The 19,406-nt window shown below is 38.8% G+C and overlaps 1 protein-coding gene across 1 annotated transcript in view; it reads right to left on the bottom strand.

The window, feature by feature from the left end:
• Positions 1 to 19,406, bottom strand: part of LOC106517550 (contactin-associated protein-like 2) — a 46,737-nt gene that overhangs the window by 20,148 nt on the left and 7,183 nt on the right. The window contains exons 3-5 of the mRNA XM_014008448.1: positions 13,659 to 13,892; positions 13,310 to 13,443; positions 1,114 to 1,207 (exon numbers count right to left, since the gene is read on the bottom strand). Of these exons, the coding sequence (XP_013863902.1) occupies positions 1,114 to 1,207; positions 13,310 to 13,443; positions 13,659 to 13,892 (462 nt within the window). The remainder of the gene's footprint in view (positions 1 to 1,113; positions 1,208 to 13,309; positions 13,444 to 13,658; positions 13,893 to 19,406) is intronic.

Raw genomic sequence — 19,406 nt, forward strand, 5'->3', positions numbered from 1 at the left:
TGTGTGTGTGTGTGTGTGTGTGTGTGTGTGTGTGTGTGTGTGTGTGTGTGTGTGTGCAGGAAACACAGGCTCTCTGTCTCCTAGCGATAAAGAAGCTGACAGCTGAGCTGTCTGACAGCCTCTCTTGTCTTTGTGATTCAAACAGAAAAAAAGAAGAAAAAATAATAATCTGCCTTTCTCTGATTTTCTTTTTATCTTTCACAACAACACTGTTCCCTGGTGCTGCTATAACTATTATTTCCTCTGCACATATGGGTAACAAACTAATCGCATGGATGTTTCGAGTCAACAACAAACCTTTCCTTGTTATGATGCTGACACTTTCAAACTGGTTGCAATTTTCTTGTTCGTATTGATTAATAACTCATTTTATTAAGCTTCAGCACTGCTGAGGGAACTGATTCACACAAGGAATGGAGACAAATATTTACCTGCTAACCAACAAAGATAGCTAATAATAGAAAATACACATTATTAGGTTGTAATGCTTATTCTAACCCTTATTCCCACAGCTTATCAGGTCAACATAACCTGGATCAATTATTTCAATGCCAGTATGATTTTTTTAAAAGAAAAACTAACATCATGCTGTGTAAAACAAACAGCTRCACCAGGAAATGTGTAAGATTAGTGCGAACCTCTGGCGCCCTCTAGTGGACAAAATATCAAGTACAGTTACACTTTTAAAGTAGAAAGTTAAATATTTGTTAATACTTTAGGTAGTTTTTTAAATTTTATTTTTGTTGTTTGTTGCTGGGTCTAAAATCTAAAAGCAGTTTAATAATTGTAAGGGTTTATTTAGGCTTTATAGTTAAAAAAGGAAAAGTGAACCTATCATTGCACATAAAATCAAATGGAAAAAAAACAATTTACTTTATTTATAAGTCTGCAAGTAAGCAATCATGGCTATGAATATATTCTAAAAAAGGAATCTGCTCATACCTCCAAACAACAAAACTCCAACAACCTCCACATGTGCATGGAGGATTCAAGGAGTTTTTTATTCTCATTTCAAATGAGTGTGTGAGAAACAAAATACAGACAACAGGTAAAGCTGATTTAAAATATCTGTCAGTAAAAAAAAAAGGGAAGGAGATGTGGTGTTTTACTCACCATAAACTCTGCCTAAGAAGAGTGTCTTGACCAGGTCGAACTGTGTGTCTGAGGCGTCTGGGAGGCTGTAGCTGACTGCAGGGTAGTGATCCAGCTGGAACCAGACCAAAGAGATGTTGGGAGGATAATGAACAGTTCTGCATTTCAACAAGGCTGAGAATCTAAAAGCCCTGAGCACAGACCTAAAAAAAAAACATGCAGGCCAGGTCTGGCACACAGAGAAGATGGTAAAAAATGTAATAATTTAAGTGGAAAGCAGCTCTCTGGCGCCCTCCTGTGGTTTCAAATGAAAACTCTTTAAACCTCAATAATGAAGTTCTCTGTTTTTATGGCAATATAAAAAAAACCCTCCATTTAATTTTTATTACCTGCAGCTAAAAGACTAAAGGAGAACTATAGTTTGTTAGCATGATATCTCATGAACCACTGGATAAGTTATAATGATCAACTTTTGGATTCAATCTGATTCAAGATGGCTGTCACAGCTAATCAACAACATCCAAAACAAAAATGGTCAGTTTGACAGATACTGAGTTAAAGTTTGTAGGTGGTAGTAGCTGAGAGTCATTAACAGTACACACTCTGAGTATWAATGAGAACAAAACTGCATCAAACCTAAATCAAAACATTTGGCACTGTTTCAGTGTTTATTCGATACGACACTCATTATTTCAGGTCGTGACACTACAAAGGGTCATGCAGGACTCATTTTTTACACCACAGTGCCAAAACATCAGCAGTAATAATGGATCTAATTTGTGCTGCAGTCCGTCTGCCAGCTGCTATAAAATCAAGCCGGTACACAGAAGTTAATGGATGGACAGAAGCGCCATGATCTGACTCAGGGAAGTAATTTAAAAAAAAAAGGAAAACATAAAGTAGATCAGTTAGGCAGGACGCCGAGCCCGCACGCACCATCCAAACAGCCTCTAATCACCTTGGCTTTGATYCAAAAAGTCTCTAAAATCTTGCTTGAGGGAAGAACAACGGCCTCATTTTCTAAAAGACATTCAGTGTTTTTAAAAAGTGTTTGTTGCAAAATCTCTCACAGATGCTTTGATGGGTTTAGATCAAGCTTTCAGCACTTCGTTCGCATTAAAAAAATAAACATTTAGAGTCCTATTTCACCCCCCAAAAAATGAACTAAATCTCGTCCCAGATTAAACATCAGAAAAAATGTTTGGTTGTGTGACAGAAGGGAACGCTTGTGTTGATTTTCAGTAGAAAGGAACCAGATACCAAAACAACAACAAAAAAAAGGTTTTAAGAGTCATTTTCAACATGTGCTCTGGGGTCAACAAAGCACACAAGATCTTATTTGATGTTTGCCTCCAGGAAAAGAGTTAAAAAGCTTTTTTTATGTAAAGTTTGTGCAGCCTGGCTGTTTTTGTTTAAATGTGTTTATTGGGTTGGACATCATAGTTTCCACGGTCCTCTTTCCATTTATTGTTGTTAGATGTTTGTCTGAAACAGGGGTGGAGCTAGACTTTTTACAAGGGGTGGCCAATGCAGGATGGCCACCAGAGTTTTATTTTTTTAATTTTTTTTTTAGAGACAATAGGTTGAAATTTAGTGTGGTGGTAGCTGAAAGTGATGCCCATCGGATTCTGAAATCAAATCAAATAATCCAAGAGGGTCAACAAAGTCAAATTTAAATAACTCGGGTGTTTTAGACAAATTGAGCTAAAATTTGGTGTGACAAGAGCTGCAACCACCAACGTACAGTATACCGTATTTTTCGGACTATAAGCCGCACCGGACTATAAGCCGCACCCGCCATTTAAAAAAAAAATCCGCGAACATTAACATATAAGCCGCAYCCCCAACATAAAAAACAGTACACCCAAATTTGCCATCAAAAAAGTGAATTCAACATCAAAACATAAAAGCAAACCTTTAGGAATTAAAGTTCGGAGGAATACGGTTCATTTAACTGACCTTATTTTGGTAGTTTTCTTTAACAGTTTCTGGTCCAACAAAAAGTCTCATTCATCATCCTCCAGTGCACTGAAACCATCGAAGTCCTCCTCTTCAGTATCGGAGTTAAACAAGCTGAGAAAAGCTGCGTCACACAGCGGTATCTGAGAAAAGCTGCGTCACACAGCGGAATCTGTTGTCCTCCCGGGGTAATGCTGGCTCTGAAGCTGTGGTGGGAAAGCCCTCCCGCTCCAGCATACGTCACTGCATGGGATTCCTTCCCCAGGGAGTGCAATGAGGAAAAAAAAAAGTCTGCGGCTCTTCACTCGACGTTTATCCACAAACTGGTCCTGGATTAAGCTCCAAAGTTTTTATCAGTCAGATTCCACCATGAAAAATGTCTGTTTTATCCCCTTTTATGAGTTTTTGGCTATTGACTATCTTTAAATCGCTGCTTCCTGGTACAACAGTCGGCTCTGGAAGCGATTGCTTTTTTCTTTTTTTTCCTTTCTTTTTTGAAGCGAGTGGTTGAAGCAAATGGAGCATAAGAGCCCCCTGGTGGCTGAAGAAAAAAATCCACGTATAAGCCGCACCGGACTATAAGCCGCATGGTTCAAAGTTCAGGAAAAATGTCACGGCTTATAGTCCGAAAAATACGGTAGTCATAAATTTAAAATAACAGCTACATGTCCGTCAACATTTCTTGAGCAACTTTTCTGGTTGCATCATATCATTGTTGTGTTACAGACTTGCCACTAAATGTCGCCCAGTTTACGTTGACTGGTTCTTAAACCCAGAACGCTTACACACAATTTTTTGACATTAATTAGTGGTTCAGAAAATGTATTTTCATCTCCATTCTCCCACTGATAGGTTCCCTCTACACTAGACAATATTGCTTGACAGATATTTGCTCTTTTGTTGCTCTAGCTGCCCATATTTTGTTGCCACATGAGATTCCCWCACCACCTGTCAATCATTTGGGGGTGGCACCTGGGGTGGCCAATCAGGTGCCAGGGGTGACACTTGATTGGCCACCCTTCTGGCTTCGGCCTTGGTCTGAAACACTTTGAAAACAAGACGATTCACCAGATGTTTGACCTTAAAATAAATAATCTCAAGGGATACGAAAAAATAATTTCCATCAATGTAAGAGTAAAGTAAAGAATTAGCATTTTCTGCATAAAAGCTGTGTAAATGCCAAAGATTTTGCTTAAAATTGCTGAAGTCAAGTCAACTAAAAGTAACGAGCAAAAAGAAGCTAAAAGGAGCAGAAACCAATTTAATATGGCAGACAAACAATAAACGTAAAGAAAAAAATAGCTGAAAGGAGTAGGCTACAAAAAAAGTTGCAGTTTTGTTGTAAAACAGCAAAAAAACTGCTGAAATTACTTGGAAAAAGCTAGAAAGTAGCTGAAAAAGCAGAAAGTGGCACAAAGAAGCAGAGAGAGCATGTTTGCTGAATTGAGAAGCTAAAATTATCACAAAAAGGTGAATTTAGTTTAAATAAAGCTAAAAATGGCTAAAAATACCTTTTAAAAGGCAGAAGACAGCTGGATTTTCTAGAAAACAGCATAAAATAAATTACCTGAAAGGAGCTAAAAGCCACCTTAAACTGTTGAAATTAGCAGAAGAACAGCTGAAAGGAGCACAGTGATCGCTGAAAAAGCTTAGAAGAAAAAAAAAACAAGCTAAAGGAAGCTGAAATTAGCATGAAGAACTTAAAGAAGCAGAACCAGAACAAAAGCTGAAAAGTGCAGTAAAGATTTATGAACATTTGAAAATATTTTTTTAAGGATGCTGAAAACTGCTTAAATAATTTTTAAAGAAATAAAAAGGCAGAAAAAGCTAAATATTTTAAAAAGTTTATATTGCTGAAAAGTCACAGCCAGAACTCCCTGAAGGAACTGAACGGTTTTGATACATGACTTGTTGAAATGGCACAAAAAGTACAAAATAAGTTATGCACAGAAAAACATACAGAAGAAAAAAAACCTTTGTTTATTAAAGCAACATATTTTAAACTGAAATATAGAACAAGACAACRATAAAAAACAAAGAAAAAACTAAAATTTCTACAGCTGGTGGTAAGTTGAAGGTATTTTTTTTTACCTCCCAGAAATTTTTCTGGGAGGTAAAAAAACAAACATAGTGAAACCTCCTAAAAAAGTGAGAGCAGCTAAGGTGATGAAGAGAGGGAATACACGACTTTAATATCCCTGCAACATAATTAACTTGTTATTGCTGTACCAATGAAGTTTCTAATTAGCTTGAAGGCTGCAGCTGGTGCCGTTGACGGGAATCATTTCAACCCCACAAATTGGTTTCTCTACATTGCTGAAATAAAAGATCATCCTTCTCCCCTCGTCTCTCTCTTTCTGTGCCCGTAGGAGGACTGAGCTCACACCGGCCTGCAGGAAGAAGCAGAGCCAGAGGAGGTTGGTGGAAAACAATGAATTTGTTTCGTTGATGTTCTGAAAAGTTGCTCCTTCCTGCTTGGCTGGTCTGTCACATGTGAGCATGTTGCTGCTCTGATTTACAGGCTGGAATCAGTCGAATCCTCCCATGCAGAAAATTCTCTGTATCCACAACTACCTCTTCTTCTCTCACACACACACACACACAAACACACACACATGAACACACACACACAAACACACACACATGAACACACACACACAAACACACACACATGAACACACACACACAAACACACACACGGCCTCATTTGATTCCTTCCCAAAGCCTGGTCTCGGCGGAGTGTTGTGTGGGTTTTGTTTTCCGCTGCGACTGGAGGGTGGGAAAATGGGGCACAATTAAATTGCGCTCGGCTTATTTACTTTTATCTGGGAAAACAAATTGGCTGCGCAGCCGGGGAGGGCTGGTTCCAATCTGGGAAACCTCACATGAAGGTCCGCTGAGGAAGACGAGCAGAAGAAACCTCATTTTACTGAACTCTGTCAATTACAGCCACAATTACTGGGATCCTTTCTCCTTTTCACTGCGTCATTTAGGAAACACACTCCTCTCCTTCAGYGCCTCTTATGTTGCATAAAGCTAATGTAAGCAAAGCAATTAGGRCTTAGACAAAGAGGAAATACCCAAAGGCTAAAATCTATTTCACCAACTATGTGCTTAAAAAATGTTAACTGAGCCAGCATCGTGTTTATGCTGAAACTAATTTATAACCCCTCAGTTCTCTCACCAACAGATGAGAGTTAAAAACCCTTCAGTAACCGACTGACTCAGAACGGACCAGAGGAATCAGAAATTCTGTAAAAATACAGTTTGAATCTTGAGCTGAATTTCTTCTGCTGAAACTTGCTAAAAAATAAAGCTGTTGTTAAAGCTGAATGAAGCATAAAGCTAGCTAAAGGCTAAAAGAGGCAAAATACTTAAAAACTAAAAGTAACACAATACACAACAGTCAAAAATATCAAAATGTTAGCTGGAGGCTAACAGCAAGAAAATGATAGAAAAAACTATTAAAGGTAAATTAAAAAGTAACAAATGTAACTAAAAGTAGCAAAGAGCTAATTAAAAGCCAAAAGGCTAGCAGATAGTTGAAAATAATAGCTAAAAGTAGCAAAAGGTTAATTAAAAGCCTAAAGGCTAGCAGATAGTCTGAAATTATAGCTAAAAGTAGCAAAAGGCTAATTAAAAGCCTAAAGGCTAGCAGATAGTCGAAAATAATAGCTAAAAGTAGCAAAAGGCTAATTAAAAGCCTAAAGGCTAGCAGATAGTATGAAATTATAGCTAAAAGTAGCAAAAGGCTGATTAAAAGCCGAAAAGCTTGCAGATATTATGAAATTATAGCAAAAAGTAGCAAAATGTTAATTAAAAGCCTAAAGGCTAGCAGATAGTCAAAAATGATAGCTAAAAGTAGCAAAAGGCTAATTAAAAGCCTAAAAGGCTAGCAGATAGTCTGAAATTATAGCTAAAAGTAGCAAAAGGCTAATTAAAAGCCGAAAAGCTAGCAGATAGTCTGAAATAATAGCTAAAAGTAGCAAAAGGCTAATTAAAAGCCTAAAGGCTAGCAGATAGTCGAAAATATTAGCTATAAGTAGCAAAAGGCTAATTAAAAGCCAAAAAGCTAGCACATAGTATGAAATTATAGCTAAAAGTATCAAAAGGCTAATTAAAAGCCGAAAAGCTAGCAGATAGTCTGAAATTATAGCTAAAGTTAGCAAAAGGCTAATTAAAAGCCTAAAGGCTAGAAGATAGTCGAAAAATAATAGCTAAAAGTAGCAAAAGGCTAATTAAAAGCCTAAAAGGCTAGCAGATAGTATGAAATTATAGCTAAAAGTAGCAAAAGGCTAATTAAAAGCCGAAAAGCTAGCAGATAGTCTGAAATTATAGCTAAAAGTAGCAAAAGGTTAAAAAGCATAAAGGCTAGCAAATAGTCTTAAATTATAGCTAAAATTAGCTAAAGTTTTCCCAGAAGCTAAAAGTAGAGAAGTTCTAACTAAAAACAACAAACAGCTGTGACGACATCAAATGAATGAGCTGAATGTTTTAATGTCTGAATAACTAGAAAAGCACAAATAAAACAGTTAGTTTGCACAAAATGTACAGAAACAACAGGTTAATGCTGACTCAGCATTAAAACAATGTGTAAAAATAATGCAATAATCCCTTTTAAACAAACTAAACTAACTGTTGATGTTAAACATATGATGATGGTTAGAGATGATTGTGATCAAATTGCTGAAAGAGGAGAAAGAGGGGAGGAGGTGAGGGGAGAGGAGAGGAGGGGGCTCACAGATGAGATGTCTGTTGCCTGGGGGGAGTCCTCACTTTCATCTCAGAGATGCTGAGATGGGAACTCATTTTCATCTGGGCTCGGTGGCTCTTTGATAGTGAGCTAACCTAACGAGACCTCGCGGACCGCTTTAAGAACCCAAACGTTTGGTGCACGCTGCGTGAACGTGTGTTCATTTCAAAAGTTATTTCTGTTGACGTGCAAACCAGTGTAGGCTTGAAGAAAGCGTCAAGATTATTAATAAATTTTTTATTTCCTGGTCCTCCTACCTCCTGCACCTGTATCAATATCATGTCTAAATGCTTTCATTTCCGTTATTGTCATTTCACCGTGTACAACAAAAATACCTTTCTCATGTGGATCACAGAAAACACCCAGGGCACATAAAAAACTATAAAAACAACAGAAGGCAATAAAAGTGAGGTAACAGGAGGGAAGAGTTTGAGAGATTTTCCTGCTGACTGCAGAAAAACAAGACTTCTGGATCCAGTTCAGTCTTCGACAAACATTCTGCTTTTTAAACCTTTTTTAAATCTCAGTCACATCTTTGCCATTCACACTAAGATCATTTTTTGTGTCGGCACATTTTTCATTCTGCAGTTTTTCCACCACTATTTCAACAATTTATATTTCAAACCATTTAGCTCCTTCAGGACATTCCAGCTATGACATTTGGTACGTTAATTCACAATTTTTGAAATATTTAGATTTTTCTGCCATGTTTTTCTCAATGTAAATGAATGGAGTTGTTGTCAATGTCCTAAAAACACTTTTAAATCTTTTAAAATCTTTACTGTACATATTTATTTATTTATTTATTTATTTATTTATTTATTTATTTATTGACTAATTTTAGCTTCTTTCGGCTTATATTTGGCTGATTTTAGCAAAGCATTCTTACCTTTTCTATTCCAATTTAAACTTTGTTGTGCTTCTTCCAGCCTTTTTTTTTTGCTTCTTTCAGCTTCTTTATGCACATTTAAGCCATCTTTTTTGGCATTTTTTAGCTACTTTTAGCCAATGTTTTCTGCTGAATGGAACTTTTTGCTGAATTCAGCAAAACATGCTCATTCTGTTTCTTTTTGTAGTAATTTCATATACTTTTAAAAGCTCTTTTTAGGCTAGTTTCAGCCAATTTTTTGCTTCTTTCAGCTGCGTTTTGCACATTTAAGCTGTCTTTTTTTGCATTTTTTAGCTATTTTTAGCAATTTTTTTCAGCTAAATTTACTTTTTGCTGAATTCAACAAACGTGCTCATTCTGTTTCTTTGTAGTAATTTCAGGTACTTTTTAAAAGCTCATTTTTTATGCTTCTTTCAGCTGCTTTTTGCACATTTAAGATGCCTTTTTTGCATTTTTAGCTACTTTTAGTTAAATTAATTCACCTTTTTGCTGAATTCAGCAAACATGCTTATGCTGTTTCTTTTGACTCTTATGCTAGTTTCTGCTTTTTTAGCTAACTCAGCATTAGGCTGCACTCAAATGCAAATTATCTTGTTCTTTTGGAGTTTGCAAATCTTCACATCTTTAATTTAAAATTCTCAGCATGCCTCTTCATCATTTAAAAGCCTGGATTGAGGCGATTACTAAAAGTTATTATACAAGGACCTCTTTAAATGCAGGTATGCACCAGGTAAGTACCTGATTTGCAACAGGCTGCATAATATTTTGCTACCAAGGTCTCTCCTTCTGAATCACAAAAATCAAAATAAAGTATTTATTCCCTRCAGCAAACTGAACATTGAGATATTTTACCTAGATTACATGCTTATATTTGGTWTTTTTTGAACTAACGACTCAAAGGACTGACAGAGACTGTCTGTATTTGCTCCTAACACGTCAGGCTAAATGTTTCTCATGTTGTCGATCATTTGATGCATGCGTTTTATCAGTGAGAGTCAGAGCAGCGTGTGGAGCGTTSGCTGATCAAACAGCATCTCTCTGTAACATAAACGCCTGTTGGTGTCTGTTTACATCAGGATATTAGTCACACGGCCGCACCTTGAAAAGCACCTTGAGGCAGCAGAAATATGAAAGAGAAAAAATTTTTACTCATCAAAGTTATCTTTTTAATGCACCTCGGGGCTGTACTTCTAATGCCGTATCCATAAATTTATATTTTTTTCAAGTCTTTCCCCTACAGTTCCTTCAGTGATGCTTTTTGTTCTTATAACTGAATTATTATTATAACTGCACAACGCCCGGTGGCGTTTGTCCTAATTCTTAAAACTAATGTTTCAGTGTATTGTCAGCCCTGGTTTGCAGAATGCAGGTCAATATTTTTATTTTATTTTACCATTATCATTTATCTAAATCCATTTAAGCTGCTAATAAAAATGCAGCGAGTAAATGTTTCAGTTGATTGTTCAGCTTTTAGTTTATTTTTCTCTGATTTTTTTAGTGCAGTTTATGAGGAGGTGATGAAATTGTGGGAAAGCCTCCACATGTTGGAAAACACAGAGATCAAAAGACTAAGAACTGCATGTTTGTGACGAGTCTAATGAGCCTTTTTGACCCGCTGAATCCCTCTTTAAACCTCTAAGACGTAAAACCTTTTTTTTTAAATCAGACTTTAAAACACTAAATACTAACTTACTTATAAAACACTCACCCATTACATTTCAGGCCTCGTGTTTGCTTATTTTTCATTTAATGATAACATTCAGTGGCTCTACAGCATTAATATATSACCTTAAACATCCTGCAAACATGCTGAGTAATCTCTGCAGGATGGAAAAGGAAAAAAGTGCACGCTAAATTCTCAGAAAGCCCCCTGAAGTCAGGGGGGTTCCAATTAAAGTAATGAGACCAGAAGAAGAGTGGGATGTAGAATTTCCCTTTTCCATAAATAAATCCAAACTAAGACAGGTTTTGTCCCCATCAGGAAAGATGAATCATTGTGAGCATTGCCTCAGCCTCAACAGCTTTTACAAGACCTTAGGAAGCGTTATAGGAAAGAACACAGCAGCAGAGGGTCATAAAGGAACAAAAAAGAGAGAGAAACTTTATATCTCTACAATAAAATAAACTGTCTACAAACGGACTCCTCCTGATCAGGTTGTCTGTAAAAAAAAAAAAAAAAAAAAACCCACAACAAAGGCACAACCAGCAGCCAAGGACTGACAAAACAAAAAACCCAAAAGCTGAAAGTCAGCCAGCAACAACAACAACAACAACAAAAATCCTGTCGACAACAAGAAAAACACGTTACAAATGAAAATACGCTACATCCAAACTGTAGAAAAAAAAAACCGATCTGAAATAAAATAATGCTGCACTAATCTTAAAATCTAAAAGCAAAAACAAACAAAAAAGTTAAAAATAATACCTTTCTGTCATGCCYCTGACAATGTTCTTGAAACAAACGTGCAAAAGCAGCGAGGCAACATCAACACCTCGTCCCAAGTGTATTTGCCGTCTTTGACACTAAACTYACCAGACGATATCAGTACGACTTTAAGTTGAGTTTAGATGACGAAACAAGGCAAACGCACAAAGTACACACAAAAAAGACAATTCACCTTTTTAAAGCCAGACTAGGAGTTTGGAAGTAAGCCCAAATACATAAGTTGTAGCTTTGTCCAGAAGATGGATTTTCAGTCAAAACAATCACCAACTATGCTTACAGCGGGTAAAATAAGTATTGAACACGTCAMCATTTTTCTCAGTAAATATATTACTAGAGGTGSTAATGACATGAAATTTTCWCCAGATGTTGGTAACAACCAAAGTGATCCATACATACAAAGAAATCAAACCATAAATGTCCAGAAATGAAGTTATTTGTAATAATGTGGAATGGCACAGGGAAAAAGTATTGAACACATGAAGAAAGGGAGGTGTAAAAAGGCATGGAAAGCAAAGACACCAGCTGAACTCTCTCAGTAATTAGAAAGCAAGCCTGCCCCTTGTCAGTGCAAGTTAATATCAGCTGGTTCAGTCCCAAATGATGRCCAGGTATCACACAAGAACCATCTGATGATGGGTAAAAGTAAAGAGCTCTCTCAAGACCTTCACAACCTTATTGTTGCAAAGCATAATGATGGCATCGGTTACAGAAGAATGTCTAAACTTCTGAAGGTTCCAGTGAGCACTGTCGGGGCCATAATTCAGAAGTGGAAAGRACATYATTTCACCATAAACCGACCACGACCAGGTGCTCCTCACAAGATTTCTGACAGAGGAGTGAAAAGAATTATCAGAAGAGTTGTCCAAGAGCCAAGGACCACTTGTGGAGAGCTTCAGAAAGACCTGGAATTAGCAGGTACGATTGTTTCAAAGAAAACAATAAGTAATGCACTGAACCACCATGGCCTGTATGCACGCTCACCACGCAAGACTCCACTGCTGAAGAAACAGCATGTTGAAGCTCCTTTAAAGTTTGCTGCACAACATTTAAACAAGCCTGTGTGATACTGGGAGAATATAGTCTGGTCAGATGAGACCAACATTGAACTGTTTGGATGCCAGAATACACATCATGTTTGGAGGTCAAATGGCACTGCACATCAGCCCAAAAACACCATACCAACAGTGAAGTTTGGAGGTCCAAAGTATTAGATAAATTTCAGTGTGTTCAAAACTTTTTCCCTGTGCCATTCCACATTATTACAAATAACTTCATTTCTGGACATTTATGGTTTGATTTCTTTGTATGTATGGATCACTTGGGTTGTTACCAACATCTGGTGAAAATTTCATGTCATTAGCACCTCTAGTAATATATTTACTGAGAAAAATGTTGACGTGTTCAATACTTATTTTACTCGCTGTATGTGGACATAAGAAATTAGAATAAATGTCCAAAGGGAATAAAATACATCATACAAACCAGGACTATTCAACTAAATTGCTCCGGGGGGCCGGGGTTGCTCGAAGCCCACTGCAGCACGTAACAGAACAAGTACAATCTTTTACTTTTTAAATATATTTTGTTGCACTGAAACTTAAGTTTTTAATTTACAAATGATTATGATTATTATATTAAATCGACTAAAAAAAAGAAAGAAGGGCCATATGGAAGTCACCCGGGGGGCCAGATGTGGCCCGTGGGCCACCAGTTGAATAGCCTTGATGTAAACACTCCAACTGGAAGATTTTGATCTGGTTCAGCTTGATCGGAATGACAAAATCTRAAACATACAGTCCCTCCAAATGTGTCTCACACAAACACACACACTGGATCTCTGCATAATGACCGCAGTTACAGTCACACAACAGCTCTGATGTAAACACAGAGATCGATGCTTTCTATGTTGCTATACTTAGGTTGTTCACTGGAGGTGGATTAAAAGTGGAGAAGGACAAGCTGAGGAGAGCACAGCACACTCTGATGTACTGCAAACAATCAATTTAAGAGTGGCTGGGCTTGYGAGATAGTGCAGAGTGTGTGTGTGTTTGTGGTGTTTTCGGATCGTATGGCAGTCTGTCCACCTTGTAAAGGTATGGTGCTGAAACAGCAGCTCTGAATCTAGAATACAACTAGTTTGTTCAGGAGAGTGTGTTTTTCTGTGTTGTACCTGGATGGTGATGCTTCTGTTGTGACGGGACATGTTAATGCTGTGTGGTTGGCCGTTGGCCAGGTCCCGCTGGTCCACATCTATTGCGAAGGGCTCCTTCAGACCACCCAGGTTATATCGAACCTGCAGTGAACCTGCAGAGACACGAGAAAGYGCAGTGAAACCCAAAGCCACGAGTAAATTTAGCTATTTGATTTTGTGTGACTGTGTTTTATTGTGAGCATCGATTGCTACGAGGCYGGACCGGATCAGTCTGTATTTACGGCTTTGATCCTGTCATTGTGTCAGTTGCTCTGCAAGTAAAAAAAAGAGGCACTTCCTGGTCAGATCCTGCATCTGTAAATCTTACCCTTGTGTCCCAGCACCACAGCTAGGTAGTCCTGGGTCTTGGAGCTCACATACATGAGAATGGCCGGAGCGCTGGATGTGCTGAAACTGAAGGCCACTTCCTCCTTCGTCAGATTCACTTCGTTTGGCATCAGCTGCTGCGTCAAGGCTTTTGTATCCTTACTGGCCCCTGGAACTGGCTCAGGCATGAAGTTGTATTTGACCATTGTTCCTGCCTCGAAGAAACCCCCGACATCTTTGAAAGACAAAAGAAAAGAACAMAAATCAAAACAACAAACATGTGTAATGCACAACTGCACACAAATGCTGCACATGATGGTGCCCAGAAAATACAGCAGGGAAGAAAAAACACATTTTACTAAATTTTACATAATTCTTTAAATAATATGGACTACTTTTTTGTCTGGAAATAAAATATTAATTTACAAAAGAAGCCATGATCTTGAGCTGGAAAAGGGTAGGGTGCCTTCTCTGAGTCGGGGAGGAGGTCCTGCCCCAAGTGGAGGAGTTTAAGTATTTCAGGGTCTTGTTCACGAATGAGGAAAGATGGAGCGGGAGATCAACAGACGGATTGTTGCAGCGTCTGCAGTGATGCGGGCGTTATAACGGTCCGTCGTGGTGAAGCGAGAGCTGAGCCAGAAGGCGAAGCCCTTGATTTACCGGTTGGTCTACGTTCCTACCCTCATCTATGGTCATGAGCTTTGGGTAGTGGCCGAAAGAACGAGATCACGGATACAAGCGGCTGAAATGAGTTTCCTCTGCAGTGTGTCTGGGCTGTCCCTTAGAGATAGGCTAAGAAGCTCAGTCATCTGGGAGGGACTCATGCAGGCAGTATGGTCGTTCAGCAGCCGACCGGATGACGCACAGTCACGTGGTCGTTTGGCGTTCATTTTCGCACACGCCTTTCATTGCTACTGAGACACCCTGCGCCAAGCTCCTGGGAAACCTCTCCCGGTGCAGCATACGTCACTGTTTGGGATTTCTTCCCAGTGGAGGCCAATGTGAAAAAAAAAGTCAGAGACTCGTCACCCAATGTTATTTATCCACAAACTGGTCCTGGATTAGGCTCTTAAGTTTTTATCAGTCAGATTCGTGAGAAACATCTGTTTTATCTCCTTTCATGAGTTTTTGGCTGTTTGACTCTGCTTCCTGGTAACAGTCAGCTCTGGAAGTGAGTCACTTTTTCTTCTCATTTTTTTGAAGCGAGTGGTTGAAGYAAAACGCAGCGTCTGAGTGCTTTCAGCACAAACAAACACTCTCACAAAGTTCTGACCAATCACAGATTATAGTTCGTATGTGTTCTTATGTGGATTAGGGTGAAAAGTTCGACCCGCGGGTTGCGACAAGAAGTGCCGAAATGTCGACAATGCGAACAGAATGACGCAATTTTTGTCACTAAACTGCGACAGTTCGGCACGATTTCGGCAGTTCGGCTGCAGCATGCTGGAGCCTTCAGAGTAGAGCCGCTGCTCCTCCATGTCGAGAGGAGCCAGTTGAGGTGGTTCATCTGGTTAGGATGCCTCCTGGATGCCTCCCTGGTGAGGTGTTCTGGGCACGTCCCACTGGGAGGAGACCCAGAGGAAGACCCAGGACACACTGGAGGGACTGTGCTTCTCGGCTGGCCTGGGAACACCTTGGGATTCCCCCAGAGGATCTGGCCCAAGTGGCTGGAGAGAGGGAAGTCTGGGTGTCTTTGCATAGGCTGCTGCTCCCGCGACCCGACCCCAGATAATAGGAAGAAAACGGACGGACGGACAAAAGAAGCCAAAACTGAGTTTTCAATGCCTAAAGAAGCAGAACTTTTAAAAGTTACAACACAATAGCTAAAAGAAACAGAAAAACAACTAAAAGCAAAAAGCATCAAAATGCTGAAAACTAAAAAGCTGAAGGTGAGCTAAAAGCCAAAAGTAGCAATAATAGGATAGGTAAATGCTAGAAGAAGCAAAAAGCAAGCTAAAGGGTTTAACGGGTTTAGAAAAAAAATTAACAGTAAAATTTTAGCTGAAAGTAGAAAAAGTCTAACTAAAAGTAGTAAAAAGCTAGCTAAAAGAAGCAAAAGCCCAACTAAAGTATCAAAAGCCCAGCTGAAAGTATCAAAAACCTAGCTAAAAGTAAAAAAAAAGCTAGCTAAAAGTATYAAAAAACCTAGCTAACCTGAGGGGCAGACGGGCAAATGCTTCCCCAAACATCAAAGCACTCATGCAGATTCATTGCCAACTATCTTTAATTTATTTATATTTTGCTTTCAAGGAATMCGGCTTTCTTTTAACTTTCCTAAGTGGTTGTAATTGATGGGCGTTCTAAATGTTTTCTAAAGTTTTTCTTTGGATTTTCASTGCTTTTTCACAGCCTAAAYAATATTTTATATTCCTGTCTGAGAATTAGGAGTAAAGACCTGAACAATGCATCATTTAGTTGTTTGTTTACTGCCAGGTTTAGATGTAATAGTTCTTTGTTGGTTCTATTATGTTTTTTATGTGTTCAACTGGTTTAACTTGGATATTCTTACATGCTTTAATAAAGAAATGTAAATAAATGGTGTCTTTGAGACAACGTGCTGTTGACAAAGTGCCTGAAGATCCAATTTTAAATAGTTTTTTTGTTTTTGCTAGGTTGTTTTTTGTCTTGACATGACTGGTTTATCTCTTGAGTTTAGGAACCTTKTTATGTCTGAATAATTGATAAGGCAATGCAGGGACAAAGAAAAATATTCTGAATATGAGCGAAAATCAGCCAAAGAAGCAAAAAAAAAAAAATAATTTTTGAAAGAATTTCAGAAAGCCTGGAAAGCTATTTATCAACACCACTATAGTAAATGATTATAAAGTCTGTCCCCTTCAGAACAATACTCAGGGGTGGTTCTAGGGGCGGGGCCACAGGGGCATTGGCCCCAGCTGAAATCTGATTGGCCCCCTGAAGTGCCCCTGTCCTGGCACTCATCTGTCCTTTGGCTGAGAGCAATGATGGCGGCTGCAGTTCCATGCCGAAGCGCTAGAGGCGCTAWTGAGTCAAACCGTAAAGTCCAGCATGAATCCAAGGCTGTGTCCAAAACGGCAGGCCGGGTCCTCCGAAGGTCGAATTGGTCGGCCGCATACGTCACAGCGCCGCGACGAAGGACATCCAAAACCGAAGACTCCTCTGATGCGGTCGACAAATACGTCCTTCCTTTGGCCCGAATCGAAGGACTGGTCTGATGGATCCTTCCCGGCCCAGCATATCCCATAATGCATTGCGGCCCGACCGGAGATTTTTTATGCTAGTAATGGCGGACGAAGCGAGAGAAAAGAATACATTTTAAATAAAAATATGGTGATATAAAAATAAAAAAAAATTAGCGGTTGTAATTCTAATACTTTTATCATTTGTATGGACATTTTTAAATATTATTTTTTCGTCATAAAAAACGCGAAATAAACATGAACCTACAGCGGGTCAATTAGTTCTTCAAATGATACTTTTAAGTTAATTTTATAGTTTTGTGATATTAATAATGCTAATGTATTGATAATTTCTAGTTTTGATTTAAGTTTGCTTGTTTAGCGTCGTCACAGTTGCTAGGTGACATGACGTACGCCGGGGTAAGGAGGGGAGGCTAGACCGTCCAAATTCACAGCCTCTTTTTTTCCAGTCTTCCCGGTCTACCAAGGACCCGGCCCGCCGCGACCGGGGAGTCTGGGTCCTCCGGAGGATCCGGCCTGTCGTTTTGGACACAGCCCTCTTACAGAAGTCTTCTTCTCTTCTTTAAAGGACTTGAACATCCATCCATCCATCCATCCATTTTCTGTACATGCTATTTTGCAAAAAATATCTTTCAACTGGCAAATAATTGCTTCATTTTCTCATAGGCTTTGAGAATATTTTATGCATGTACAGTAAAAATGCATGTAACATTCTGTGTATGAAAAGTAACAGGTACAAGTATTCCTTCATCCCTATAGCTATTTCTCTTTTTAATGCAGGACAAAGTAGGGGGACTTGCATCTGAATGTTGGGGCTCCTTGAWACCAATGAGAACAATGTTAATAGTAACTGTTCACTGATTTATATTTGTTGTGTTTTGGTGCACTGTATTGTATCTTACTTGTTATAACCTTTWAAAAAAGTTTTGTATACATGTTTTTTAACTTTTGAATTTTTTATTATGTCTTTGTATGCATAGGTACTATGCACTTGCTGTAACATTAATTGCCCTTTTGGGACCCGAATAAATCTGAACCTGAACCTGAACAYTGATATGGAGAATTTAAGCTTTTTTAATAACTACATTACGTTACAACTGTTGGAACATATGTGACCGGTTAAATTTATACACCTTACCAAAGCCGAGGATTTATGTGCAAGGATGTTGAACAAATACTTGGCCCCTCTATGGATATTGTGGCCCATTGATGGCCCCTTACTCAGAAAAATCCTAGATCCGCCACTGACAAAACTGTTAAAGGATGACTCAAGACTTTTGCACCACATTGCATAAACCAATAAATGTGAGCAGATGTGGTTTCAGAGACCAAATTAATGGTTTGTGATGTGCCTTGTCCACACACGTCTGATTTTTATTGAAATAAAAGCTCTGAAGGAAATGCTGTTTAACGTGATCAGAGTTTTATGTAAGAAAAAAACGTCCTCAGCTTTTTAATCAGACTATAAACAGACTGTAAACACTAAAAGTATAGCTTTAAGAAAAACAGAGCAAGAAACCGACAATTTGAGAGCTTTCTGCTGGGTGAATACAAAGCAGCTGATAAAACGTGTTTCTTCAGACTCGTGACGCATCTAAGTGCAGGCGGGATTCTGCCCGTAAGGGTATATCAGCCGAAGAACTCGCACATTTTCTATTAATAAGGCTTCTATTAAATTTAAGTAATGTAGCATGAAGAATTTATCAGTCCGGGTCTGGTGGGAGACAAGGGTGCAGTGAAGCTTTATGAAAGTTATATGAACGTGTTGGGTTGCACCTCCTCTGGGTTTTTTTTTTATGGGGCCAAAGCAAACATGTCACAGGGATGTTTGATCACATTTACACAAAAAACACACACCTCTCAGTATTCCCCTTTGAGACACGGCCACAGTAWACACCTGAACAAGGAGCATGACTGATGTAGTTTATAGAAAAATGAGGTTGCTTCTTCTCACCGTTTGATTATGAGAATCAATAAGCCCCCTGGAATGGTTGAAATATGCCATTAGGTTTGTTAATGTACTGGTAAATGGTATATTGTTTGGCTTCAGATGCYGGAGAGCAGCAATTTAACACCCACTTTACCACACCTCCTGAACACAGTCATATTGTTGTGCGTGCTTATTCCCCTCAGGCTAAATATTATGTTTACCCAGTTGTGTCTTTGCATGTAAGAGTTGGTGAGTGGCTCCCTACGGTTTGACTACGAGGCAAGGTGCCTTTCTGTCCTTAATGGTGTGAAGTGACTCAGCAGTTACACTTGTTTTTTTTTCTTTTTCATGTTAATATACACCAGTCACAAGGTTGGATACACCTTCTCTTAACACTGAATGAGAAAGTGTGTCCACTGCTAGTGCAGGTTTTTTACAATCTTCTGCTACTTCTGCTGTAGCTGTTCAGACATCAAAATGTTCAGTTCAGTCAGCAGGTAGCTGCTGTAACTTTAGTTTTTCTATCGTAAGCCCACCCACACAGACCAATATCTGCGTTTTGACTCCCACCACCCACTGGAACACAAGTTAGGAGTGATCAGGACTCTGTACCACAGAGCAGACAGTGTCCCTACAAACC

This window comes from Austrofundulus limnaeus, unplaced genomic scaffold, assembly GCF_001266775.1.
Source record: "Austrofundulus limnaeus strain Quisiro unplaced genomic scaffold, Austrofundulus_limnaeus-1.0 Scaffold50, whole genome shotgun sequence".
In the NCBI taxonomy this organism is placed as follows: Eukaryota; Metazoa; Chordata; class Actinopteri; order Cyprinodontiformes; family Rivulidae; genus Austrofundulus; species Austrofundulus limnaeus.